The following is a 13,479-nucleotide window of genomic DNA, read 5'->3' as shown; positions in this document are numbered from 1 at the left end:
TGATGGTACTATTTAGCAGGTAATATTAAAGGCATAGTATAGGCTGGGCAAAAAATGAGGGCCAATAAAGCGCGTCATTTAAAAAAGTTATGTGGTAACAAATGATGCACAGATGATGTTTAGTATTCCTGACACATAGTTGGCAAAAAGAGTTAACTACAAAAAAAACAGATGACTTGAAATAAAATCTTTTACCTTTTCGGCACTATTTAGGACGTAAATCGTAATAAATTCATTCTCGGTCTTTCACCGTTCAAAAGAAACGATTTTGGATGGAAAACAAATGCCTGGCTTCTAGCAAAATACATTTTCTAATCTTTCTCCCATATTCAGCTTTATTACTCTAAAGCTTAGGTTACAGTAGAAAAAGCAGAATAAGTAATTATTGATTTAACGGCCGTGCAGAGTCTTAGGTGTCAGCAGGCCTGAAAAGATTAACAATAACTTGCCTAAAGTTCTTACAAGTTCCAATGATACTTGTGCCAGGTTCCCTTCAGCTGTGAAATATAAAAAACAGAGAAGAAGAAACCAACTTTGTTACTCTTAACTTTAATGAAATACCAGGCCAAGATCGTATTGCAAAACTAGCACAAAAGCAGTTCACAAGATTATAAATCTAAAATTCCATTTGGCACTGTGGCGAAATACTACTAAAATGGCACTAGTCAGACAGAGGTGATTTGGATAAAATGAGTACCAATTTTCTCTATATTTACTCGTAAATCCCAATTCGACTTTTTCCGAGGTTATGCACAGTCATGTAAGCCTGCAGAATTATGCACAAGCTCGTAAGCCTGTGCAAATTTTTAAGAAACTTGTACTTTATGTAAATGCGGTCAAACAGTAAAAGGACAAGGTAACTAGGTCATACTCAAAAGACAAGAGGAACTAAAAAATAAATACATGGCACAATTTATCCAGCAAATAAAACATTTCTTTTAATGAATAACATTATCAGGTATAGAAATATCTTAACGCATTACACATTCTAAGGCTTTTTCTATGCAACTAACAAAACACAACTACAGGCAAAGAAAAAAGAGGTAGTTTGGCCCCTGATAAGACGACTTATACAAAACGAACTAAATGGATAGGCTGGTAAGTTTTCCATATCGTTAGAGTCAGGCCAAAGTCGTATTGGAAAATTTCCAGAGTTCTGAAATTAATTACTGAAAATCATTTGCCAAGCTCTTGACAGACACAGGGTGAGTGGGGACACGTAGATCAGAAGAATCAAAATGTAACTGAATATAGATTGACCTGATGATTCTCTCTTTCGGACCAGCTTATTAAGCATTTTTTTGGGAATAACCAGGGCTACGTAGATCAGAAGGATTAAAATGTAACTGAATATAGATTGACCTGATGATTGGACCAGCTTATTAAGCATTTTTTGGGAATAACCAGGGCTACGTAGATCAGAAGTATTAAAATGTAACTAAACATAAACTGACCTGGCAACTCTTTCTTTGAGATCAGATTATTAAGCATTTTTTGGGAATTACCTCGGAAGTTTGAAAATTCCAGATACAAATGCTAAAAATGACAGTGATGAAGCACTTGCGTTTCCTTAATAATCAGTGAATCACGATAACGGGCATTAATATGAAAGAAATTTACTTTTGACCGAACTCAATTTATAACTTATCCTAATTTCCTTTCTTTGCATTTTTCAAAGCGGAACTTCAAGCAATCTTTCAAGAATAACTCAAGTGGAATCGTTCACTTAATTATAAGATGGAATGTGCAAGGATATATGCGGGCACCTTCATTTTTATAAATATTTATTTTCAAGAATGGCCCTAAGGAATGTCACGAAGTGAAAGTAGTACACAGGTTAACTAATTAGTCGATCACAAGCAAATAGGATTCCAAAAACAGGAAAAAGAAATTTAAACTTTGAATTTTAGTTGGAAAGACTTTCTACAATTCTGCAAACGCTATATAACATGTCTGTTCCTTAAACAACTGGACAAAACATGCTAAAGAGATAGATTGGTCAATTATAAAAATTTATAGATTTCCTCTGTCTATCACTAAAATTAAGCAGGAAACACGGAGGTTGAAATACGTTAATTGTTTGCAGTTAGTAAGGTAAAGGATACGGCATTAGACTTTACAGTCCGTACCGGCGGTGCTGATCTCCGTTTCTTGGCCCTTCAGCCAAGAAGCGCAATGGGGGGTTGGGGGCCAGCCATCCTGTGCTTTCGCACACCCTTCCTGTTTACCTTCTCCAGATTTCTCCAGGTACCCATTTAGAGCTGGGTCGACTCTGGATAAGCTTACACAGTCACGCCACTGACCCCCGTTAGTAGAGTGTGGAAATTAGTTCCGAGAAAAACTACACAGAGCCAATTTTTCTACGCTATTAAGACATTGTCTTAGGCAGAGCGAAATAGATAGCTCAACCTGGCTTATAGCTCAACCCCAATCATGCTTAACGACAATACAGTTGTAACAGCTACAACTCGAACTGAATTTCAAATATTCAAAGAAAAGGAGGGTTCTTATTAATCCACCCGTTCACCGACTGACAGAAACTCAGAAATGAGTTGTGGTTGTCACAAATATCATTATAGCTAATTATATTTAGGAACATTGCATAAAGACATAAGACACTACAAAACACCAAACAAGTGCACTACACAAAAGTAAACCAATATAAGGCAGAGCTAGGCCTAGTGATAAGGCACAACTCAGGACGAAATATTTTCAACTACCAGATAAAGCAAAGTATCATTTTTATTCAGCTTGTGTTTTATGGGGAATTGCTTACAAAAATAATTTTTGAGGTTAGGACATAACAACGTTAAACAACTAAATCTTTAGCACGTATCTCTTTAAATTGAAACACAAAAAAATCGTAATAAAATACTTTCTATAGTGCAATATTAACTACCTTTTATCTAGACCAAATAACTTCTAAATCAATTCTAGGTCAAAGATGATACCCATGAGTAGGACTTTGGGTACATCTGAAACCTCAAAGACACTATCTCCACGATAGCATCAGACTTTTTTTGTGCGATAAAAACAGTCTTGCTGAAATTAGAGCCATATTTTTTTTTATCAAGTATGCAGTATTTTTTCTAACAAGTAAAGTAAATACCAATAGAACCCAAATTAAGCCTTTGATACCATAAAAATGATCATAACTGACAAATAATTTACATCACTCCTCTTCTTGGCGACTGGACTAATGATACCACTACAAAACAAATATAAAAACTGGGTAAGAATCTTACAAAAGAACCAAGCAACATTTAGGTTTCAGTATTTTTAGCTTACAGCTTTCAATGACTGACAAGGTTGCCAGTCAAATTCCCCAAAAATATAGTCAACTTTCAGTCAGCCCATGTTATAGTTAATAGCTATCCATTACGCTCTCTCCTCATATTTCACAGTTCTCTTTTCTGCAGAGAATTTGCTCAACAGTCTCCGCCATTTATTCATATAGAAATTACACAAATGTATGTTCGGTAATTTTCCATTAATATCAGCGCAGTTTTTCGGTTTAAAAAAATTCTAATTTACCACAATTTGATTTAACAAAAAGGTTTCTTCAATACCTAAGCCCATTTGTGGAATTTCAAATGGATAAAAAAGTAGACGTGAATTAAGGAATAATTAAGAGAAAGATAGAAAAAATATAGAAAAATTGGTTTATTATTCCGAACTTTCAAAGCTAGTTTATACAGTTTTTGTGCAAAGGCAAAAGAAAAAGAGTAAAATGACTCCCTAAAAGTTTAATTAAAATGGGGTATATCATAAAACCATTACCCTCATTTTTTAGCAAAAAAAAGGACAAAGTACCGAAGGCAGTCAGTTTGGTTGATTAATTTCATCAATTTTAGCATTTTAATTTCGCTAGCTTAAAATCACCTATCACCAACTATAATTTCATTGTTACTGAGGCTCACTTAAAAGTCACCGAAATAAAAATTATGATTCTTACCGTATGATTAGGTGCATTGTCTTGATCAATTAGAATTTTGACAATGAAATTTGGTTTAAAAAACAGGTCATTTTAAACTATGTTTTTTGTCTACTTAAATAGTACCTGGAAATTTTGTAAGATAATTACTGGCATCGAACAATACTTTAAATGAAATTTCACAAGCAAAATTCAAAAAACTTTAAACAATATTCAAAAATTCAAAACAATATATCACATAAAGAAGCTTCATAGGAATTGCAAATATGGCTTCTCATCCAAATACTGATGCCGGAAATAGATCCTGCTCGATGAACTCGTCAATCACCTAAAATAATACATATTTACAACGAGCAAAAATATTCGTAATAAAAGATATTACAAACAATGTAAAAACACAAACATTGTGTGTTTTTACACACTGTTTGTGTTTATTATGATAATAGTTACATATTTTAAAAATCCATTCTAGGAGTGTGGACATCATATATTCTAAGGGCATATCGTGAGCACTAGGATGATCAACATATCAAAAATGTCATATCAAACATGATCAAAAAGTATTGAGCTCTAAGGAAGTAAAAGTGACATAAGCGAACGTTATACGGAGTCAACGTCATATAGTTGAACGCCCATTAGATGAACTTCACCTATCAAGTCTATATGTCACCTATTAAGTCTTCACCTATCCTTTTCGGTCTTTCACACACACGTTGAAACTTCCTTTAGATTAAAAACTCCATAAATTTAATTGCGGCATCTGAAGGTAAAATGAAAGATTCGATAAATATCAACAGAGGAAATTTGAAATAGAATATATTGCTGGTTTTCAATTTAGCATGAAGTTGCAATCTCAACTCTCAGATATTTCTTTCGTGGTTCCATTGGGTCATTTTTCATTTTGGTACAAAAATTCGACTATGTTGGCCAAATGGAAAGGTACAATTTCAGATCCCGCAAAAATCCGAAGAGGTGCGAGGCAAGGCAGCGTTCTTAGTCCTCATCTTATTTTCAAACATACAATCTCCAAGATTCTGGACCGCATCTCGCCCTCTCTCCTATTGCATCGTACTGACCTGTCTTACTTGGCATACGCTGATCACATCCTTTTGCTCAGTAGATCCAAAGCAGACTTACAAGATAACCTGAATCGACCCCTAATTACTTTCAATCTATCGGGCTTTCTATCAACATTGATAAGTGTGAATTTTTGTCCTTTTGTGCACCGAAAAGTGATTCTGTTACTCTCGGAAATCATGTGGTCCCTACGGTATTGGAGCTGAGGTATCAAGGGTATCATGATTGTAGAAACAATCATTAAAACTAGATAAACAATTGTTAAGCAAACAATTACCGCCATTAAATGCGCTTATGCGTCTGTAGTGCCGAATCGCGGAAGCTACACCAGGAAATCTCTTGCCTCGATTTATTGTTCCGTGTGCATACCACACATAACCTACCTCATTGGTGTATCCCACATGCCGTCATTGAAAGACACTGAAACATCAAAAAGTGCTACTATAAATATACAAAATTTTTACTGTACGTACCCAAACATTATAAGAACTCCCGCCTTGAAAAATATGGTCTAAGAGAGCCATCCAAACAATGGTCTAGCATTCAAAATAATCAGTGCACAAACGACGTTTCTCGCCTGCATTTATTTGAGTATCATATCTTTATCTTTTGGAAGCTGGTTTCTTTTTCTTTTCTTTCTTCTTTTTGTAGTGCCCCATTATAATCTATTTTTTGTAGATGGTAGGTGAATAAATGTTATTTATTATATATATATATATATATATATATATATATATATATATATATATATATATATTAGTCTTTTATTCTTATATTCAATGGATACATCTGGCGCCTTCGACAGTGTGGTGCATTCCCAAGCTCTTGTTTCTCGTTTCAATTCTGGGAAGAACATTTCTTTAATTGCATAGCTAAAATACCAGTTACGTTACTCCGTTGTATAAATCAAACTTACATCTCAACTATCAGAAAAAGTGGCAATTAATAAAAGAGGGTATGTCAAGGCAGAATCCTCTCTCCACGTGTTTTTGAATCTGTTCCGGCAGGTGTTCTCCTGTCTCTTCATGATATAATTATTTTCCGAGATATTCCAATAAGTTACATGGCTTATGCTGACAATATTTGGTTTGTAAGCCGAAAAAGTCAGATTTGATATAACAGAATAAAAATAAGAAACAAACTTAAGTCAGATAGTTTCAGCTTTGAATAGAACTAGTCTTATCGTAAGTTTGTCGATTAGAGCAATTAAATATTTTTTTTTATTAATTTGGTGTAAAATCTTGTCAATATCGACTGAATTGGCCTGAACTGCATTATTCTTATTCCTGTTGAAAAATTGAAGGACTAATTTTCAAATAATCTTTTTTTAACGTGTAAATGATCTTGTCAGTAACTGAGTTGGAGATTTACGAATTTCTCATGCTATAAATTCTCCTAATCGGTGAAGATTCAGTCAACCGAGTCTTGTCTGCTTTATCCTTTTTTTTGTTGCTAAATTTTCTTATTAATTTCTTTAGTACTTTCAACCAAACAAATCTTGAATATTTGCGTCGAAATTATTCTAAATACGGTATATTCTTTAGTAACTTACCACAACGACTTATTAATACGAAAAGTATAGATCAATTTCATTCTAAGGACACCCTCTCCAATTTCTGGATCTGGCAAGTACTACGGTGAAATAGCTGACCCTTGTATTAGTTCTAGTGAGCCTGTCTTTCGTTTTTTCCGCATTGATATGGGTTAACTTGTTTTTATTGTTGATGGCTTGTTTTTATCTCTTTTTCTTTGTATTTGTTTTGCCCCCATCGCTCCTCCCTATTCTATAGTGTGTTGCACTATTTCTCTTTTCTTTTTGCACTGTTCTTGGGCCATAAACAAATAAACAACTACAAATTCCCAAAACACAATTTACAATAAGAAATAACGACTACTTATCTAGCCACGCGGTAATAGAAGCAATTTGGATACCTAAAAATTTCGAATAACTTTGGCTTAACACGCAACCCTAACTTTGGATAACATGCACATATTATTATTTAAAGGCTAAGGTACTTAGAAGAAAAATCAGGATAAAGTCGCAGTATATTTTGCAGTTTCCAGGCTTAAGAGCGTAAATGACCCAAGAAACTTTTTCCCGTGGCTTTTCCCACAAAATATGTGACTCTGTTATGGTGTCTGAAATGCTAAGGTCCTTGGCCCAAGGACAATTAATCTTGCTTAGCGGATCAACAACGAACAAATAAATTTCCAAATGAAGATAAATTCATTTATTTAGACAGTGAAATAAACAGGTACAAAAGTCCAGATATTTCGATCACATATACAGCAATCGTCGTCAGTAGAATTACTAAAGTAATATTATTGAAACTACCATATTTATACACAAAAAGAAAAAAAAACTTTTCGGGTCATTCACAAAATAATAAACTTCTGGATTATTCACTAGATTATTCTCAGAGAGAGCTCACTATAAAAGTTCATTCAAAGTCTTGATGTAAAGTTTCTTCTTTAATCTTGCCAAAAAATAAAACAAATTTCCAATGAAGGTGGCAAAGCCTTCCGTGTCTTCTGATTGCAAACAAAATGTAGAGTTTATAGTGGTTCACTTGGTTGGTCTCGTTCCCCCATTTATGTGAAGAATTTTCGACGCAACACCTTAAGTTAGGTTATAATGAGTTAATAAGTTAGGTATTTGTTTTTTTACGGTCTAAATAAATAGATTTAACCTCATTTAAAATTTATTTGCTCCTCATAGAACGACACTGTGTTCTAAGAAAAGAATATCTAACTTGAGGCGTTACGTCTAAAATACGGATCAACAACCAAAGCAAGCTGAAATACACTGAGCGTGATAACCAAAAACCTAAAAAAATAAATGTTGGTTTCTCCTTGTAATGGCAAAATACGGACAGTTACCTGCACAAGCGATAACCCAAATGAACCAAAAAAGGAACCAAATTGAAGGTGCCGATAACCAATACAGAAAAGTGAAAGCCTCACTGTCTTCTGCGTGCAAGCCTACAGATACTCCAGGCTGAGACACATGCTGAATCTTATAAAATGAGGAAAAGTAGCCTGTTATCATGCCTGAAATGTCAAGGTCCTTGGCCGAAGGGCAATTAATCTTGCTTAGCGGACCAACAGCCAAAGCATCACGAGCAAAAAATAAAATGTTGGTTTCTCATTGTAATGGCAAAATACGGACAAAGTTACCTCTACAAACAATAACCCTAATGAAACAAAAAAAACAACACAATTGAAGGTAGCGTGAAGGTGCCGATAACCTAGTTAGGAATATTAATGAAAATTCTTAAGTTTAGTAGACAAGAGGAGGAGTTTGTACAAGAAGCATTTGAGCGATAGACCATATGAAAATAACAGGAACATAAGGAGGTAGATAAAAATTAAAATATGAATTCAGAAGGTGTGAAGTAGAGGTAATGGATGAAACTGCTAAATATCTGGAAGATGCAACTAGACGGTATAATAGTAAAATATTGTGCTGCCATGTTAAAAAATTAAGAGGGAACAGTCAATCCGGATTTTTCCCAGTTAGTCAGGATTGGTGCCACAATTAGTGATAAAAGGAGAGTTAAAGAGATATAGGCAGCACATTTTGAGAGTCACCTAAACCGTGACAAAATAACTGGAATTGATATAGAAAAGGATGGCAAAGTTTGTAAAACTTTGGAAGTAAAGGAAAATTTGTTTTGTGAGGAAGAATTAGAAATAATACTAAAACAATTAAAAAATAATTGCATCCCAAATGCTGACAGTTTGGTGAATGAGTCCCTTATATATCGTGGTCATGAGGCTAAAGATAAATTACTGATGACTATGAACATTATTTTTGAAAAAGGGGAAGTACCAAGCGATTTTTGGAAACTCTAATTAAACCGTTCTATAAGAAAGGTGATAAGAGAGAGGGTGGTAATTACAGGCATAAGCTTGGTTTCAAAAGAAAGCAAATTACTTAGTATGATAATACTTTTTAGACTCAGAGATGCTGCAGATGAAGTTTCAAGAGAAGAACAGTGTAGCTTTAGGAAGGGGAAAGGATGCGTCAGTCAAAATTTTCACTCTTAGAAAATTGAAAAGTGCCTTTAGTCATCAGACCAATCTAGTCCTCAGTTTTATGTATTATGAGCAAGCGCCTGATTCGGCCGATAAAAGAGCTTTAGCGAAGGTTTCCTTCCTTGTATGGTATACCAGACAAATATGTTAAAATCATTAGTGCTATGTGCGAGGATTTGAGAGTTCAGGGTGCAAGAATAGGTTTTGAAAATTAATATTGAGAAGAGCAAGTCGCTAACACTGAAAGTAAGGGAAGGTAAAGAGGTGGCGCTGGATAACGAGAAGATCGATCAAGTGGACAACTTCACGTACCTTGGTAGTATTATTAGAAAAGATGGTGGATGCAGTGAAAATATTAAAAGTAGAATAGCCAAGACTTAAGGTGCAATTTCAAAACTGAATTATTTTTTTTTTTGGAAGAATAGGAAAATAAGTCTGAGAACCAAGATTAGAATTTTGGACGCTACAGTGATGACAGTGGTCAAAAATGGTCCTGAAACGTGGACGCTCCGAAAGACAGAGGATGATTTGTTATGTGTTTACCAGAGGAATTTTGAGAATTCTTTTGAGGACCCATATGACCGACCATGTTTCAGACAGTAAGCTGTATGAAAAATGTGGTTCCATTTCACTTCCTAGGCATATATTACGAGAAAGTTTGACATAGCTTGGATACGTTCTGGGGATGATGGATAACAGGCAGCCAAATATCGTCTTTTCCAGCAAACCATCTATGGCCAAACGAAAAGCAGGTCGCCTCCGACTAGTCTGACAGGTAGTCATAAGGAAGGATTTAAGGGAAAGGTGAACTTCTTTGGAGAGTTAAAAGAGGAAGGCTTACTCTGTCCTATTCTCTATGACTCAATTAATATCTCAAAATTTCAATCGATCTGGTTAACAGCTGAAAGGTAAAAGTCCCCTTTTTAAAATGTGATTCCGTGCTATTAACAATTTAACTAGCTGAAAGTTTACCTCTTTTAGATGACAAGCTTCGATTTTTGGATACAATGGACAAAAGCCAGTCGCCTTCAATTTAGTAGTATCCAGCCACAAATGTTTACCAAGAATTGTTTCTTTACTTATGAAAGGCGATACTGGTGTATTTTCAAGGCCGTTTTCTTTGCATAACCGTGACCATTCATTTAAATGCTTCTCATTTCCCTCTTCTACAACACCCTCAAGGTCCAGCTGAAAGACATTTGTTGGAAAAGTGCATTTCGAAAGAAAAAAAAAAGAAAGGATACGGTTTATTAATGCTAATATTTAATAATAGTATTAAAATAAGTTGATGAAAGATAAACGAGAAGTAGAAAGAGAGAAAAAAAGAGAAAGAGGGAGAGAGAAAAAGAGGAATAGAAAGAAAGAAAGAGAGAGGAAAAAATCCAGTATAATCATAAAACGCTATTTAAATAAGCCTTATAAAAGAAACGACAATAATAGCAAAAAAGATGGAGGAAAAGGAGTCGGCATACGGTCTATATAAATAAGAATATGAAAGGAGCAACTCAGTCATCCAAAACGGCATTGAGTTGATGATGAACCTAATTATTGCTCCAAACAGCAAGAACTGTTAGCCTACTACTAATACCTCATTGCAGCATCAAGCCACTGAGGTTAACTCAACAACGCACTCTTCTCCTCCAGCCCAATCTATTCGAAGCCTCCTTCTTTACACCCTCTCAAGAAGTTCCAATTTCAATTAAGTCCTTCCTTACAACCTTCTCCAGCCCCAATAGAGGACAACCTGCTTTTGGTCTAGCCAAAAAGGACGATGTTTGACAATCTACAATCTTTCATCCACAGAACGTGTCCAAGGAGCATAATCTTTCGCTCATTTTAGCCCTAGAAAGTAGAATAGAGCCACATTTCGTGCAGTTTCCTGTTTGAAACACGCTCAGGATGCCCAAAAGAATCCGTAAATGATTCATCTGGAAAACATGTCATAAATCTCCTCCGTCTTTCGCAGCACCCACGTTTCAGAACCATACTTGACCACCGTCATCATTGTCACTTCTAATATTCTTATCTTCAAACAAGGCTTCAACTGATACTTCTGTAGTAGATAAAGAGGCATAATTGTGGAATGAAATAGTATTACGTGACTTTAAGAATTTGGACGAAGGAGTGAGCCAAGGAACGGGGGCGTGAATTGGTGGTAATGCCATAAAATCAGCTCTTTATAAGCGTGCGTCGTTTCCATTTTCTGTTTTTAAACACAAATCAGTCAATGCATTTTGAAACTAATACAACTTTTTATTAAACTTATTTTCAGGAGTGACACAGATACATAGACAGTGGTTGTGGGTTTGGGGAACCCTATGGAGCTCACTTTTTTCCTGATTCGTCTATTTCTTTCATACAACAATTAAGTTTTTTGGGGTTTTGACAAATCTAAATCCCACTCAGATTAATTTTGGCGTATATGACGGGCATAACCTTACCCATCGGTACAGATTTTCAACCACTTCGAAACTCAGTGGAGGGTACCTTTCCTCTTTATGCCTGGTTATGGTTTAATTTCCTGCAGTTTTCATTTATATTCAAGAATTAAAAAATTAATAAGTAATGTCAAAAAAATTATGTATAAAAATTAATAAAAAATTAATAATGATCCAACTAAAGTCATCTTATTCAGAATTAAATGTGTGCCAAGTCAAGCTTAACTATTCAATTATGGCAAATGATAATGCTATTGAAATTTAATCATCTGAATACTGGTCAGAGCCGCTTGATTTTCTTTTTGATAAAATTAATTAGAAACATACTCAAATACAATTCAAAAGAAAGTGAAACGAGTTAATCCGTCACGTGATACTAGTTCAACAGTTCGCCTTTGAATGAAAGAAATAACCTTGTTAATAAAATAAAAACCCTGAAGAAAAAGGATTTGTTATACACCCTCTTTTAGTGGAGAGTCCAACCGACATTGCTACATTCCAAGACATTTCATACAATACACTTTTTTTGACGAATTTGGACTCCAGAAATTTTTCAACTGGTTTGTACTTCACTAAGGAAAAACCTCGCCAAGTCGTGATATGTCAACTCACATCAACAGATTGACAGTCTGTATTTAATGTCTCAAGCAAAAGATGTCTTTAAATGTCTCATGGTTCCGGTTAGATAATAATCTATATATATAAAAATAAGTTGTCTGTCTGTGGATGGATGGATGGATGTGTCAGGTGACGTCACCTGAAAAAACTGGATTAGGTGACGTCAAAACTGAAAAAACTAAAAAAAGGCAAAAACTACAAAAAAAACTAAAAACTAATAAAAAAAATAAAAAAGCTAAAAAACTAAAAAAACTATAAAGGTAAAAACCAATAAAAAACTAAAAAAAAAACTGAAAAAACTAAAAAAAGGCAAAAACTACAAAAAAAAACTAAAAACTAATAAAAAAAGTAAAAAAGCTAAAAAACTAAAAAAACTAAAAAAACTAAAAAAAGGTAAAAAACTAAAAAAAATAAAAAATAAAAAAAAACTAAAAAAAAGGAAAAAACTGAAAAATAAGCTAAAATAAAGGTAAAAACCAATAAAAAACTAAAAAAAAAAGGAAAAAACTAATAAATGACAACACTCAAAGAGAAAGCGACCAGGACAAAAGGAATGTTCGATTAGCAATCAACAAAGCACCGGGACACAGGGAGTATAAATGACGACCAGGACATAAGTAAAAAAAAAAAAACTATCTATATATATAAAAATAAGTTGTCTGTGGATCTGTGGATCGTGGATCAGGTGACGTCACCTGAAAAAACTGGATCAGGTGACGTCAAAACTGAAAAAACTAAAAAAAGGCAAAAACTACAAAAAAAACTAAAAACTAATAAAAAAAATAAAAAAGCTAAAAAACTAAATAAACTAAAAAAAGGCAAAAACTACAAAAAAAACTAAAAACTAATAAAAAAGCTAAAAAACTAAAAAAACTAAAAAAAAGGCAAAAACTACAAAAAAACTAAAAACTAATAAAAAAAATAAAAAAGCTAAAAAACTAAAAAAACTAAAAAAACTAAAAAAAGGTAAAAAACTAAAAAAACTAAAAACTAAAAAAAAACTAAAAAAGGTAAAAACTAAAAGAACTAAAAAAGAAAAAAATAAATGACGACACTCAAAGAGAAAGCGACCAGGACAAAAGGAATGTTCGATTAGCAATCAACAAAGCACCGGGACACAGGGAGTATAAATGACGACCAGGACACAAGTAAAAAAAAAAATTAACAAAACTAAAAAGAAGGTAAAAACTACAAAAAAACTAAAAAGAAAAAAAAACTAAAAACTAATAAAAAAACTAAAAAATCTAAAAATCTAAATAAACTAAAAAAGAAAAAAAAAAGGAAAAAAATAAAGGAGAAAAACAAAACTAAAAAACGAATGTATATACAGACCGGTACACCGGGATACAAATGACGACCGGGACACAGGGAATA

At 33.8% G+C, this 13,479-nt stretch overlaps 1 protein-coding gene across 2 annotated transcripts in view; it reads right to left on the bottom strand.

The window, feature by feature from the left end:
• Positions 1-533: 533 nt before the first annotated feature.
• The window catches only part of LOC136038009 (uncharacterized), a 44,423-nt gene continuing 31,477 nt past the window's right edge, over positions 534-13,479 (bottom strand). Inside the window, exons 6-7 of one of the 2 annotated variants that reach the window (XM_065720928.1) lie at positions 10,022-10,237; positions 534-4,262 (exon numbers count right to left, since the gene is read on the bottom strand). In XM_065720928.1, the coding sequence (XP_065577000.1) occupies positions 4,209-4,262; positions 10,022-10,237 (270 nt within the window). In that variant the 3' untranslated portion in view covers positions 534-4,208. The remainder of the gene's footprint in view (positions 4,263-10,021; positions 10,238-13,479) is intronic. The other variant, XM_065720929.1, reaches the window with a different exon arrangement.

This window comes from Artemia franciscana, chromosome 17 (assembly GCF_032884065.1).
Source record: "Artemia franciscana chromosome 17, ASM3288406v1, whole genome shotgun sequence".
NCBI classification, from domain to species: domain Eukaryota; kingdom Metazoa; phylum Arthropoda; class Branchiopoda; order Anostraca; family Artemiidae; genus Artemia; species Artemia franciscana.
Note: the sequence above shows the minus strand (reverse complement) of the source record. Positions and strands in the feature narration are given on the sequence as shown.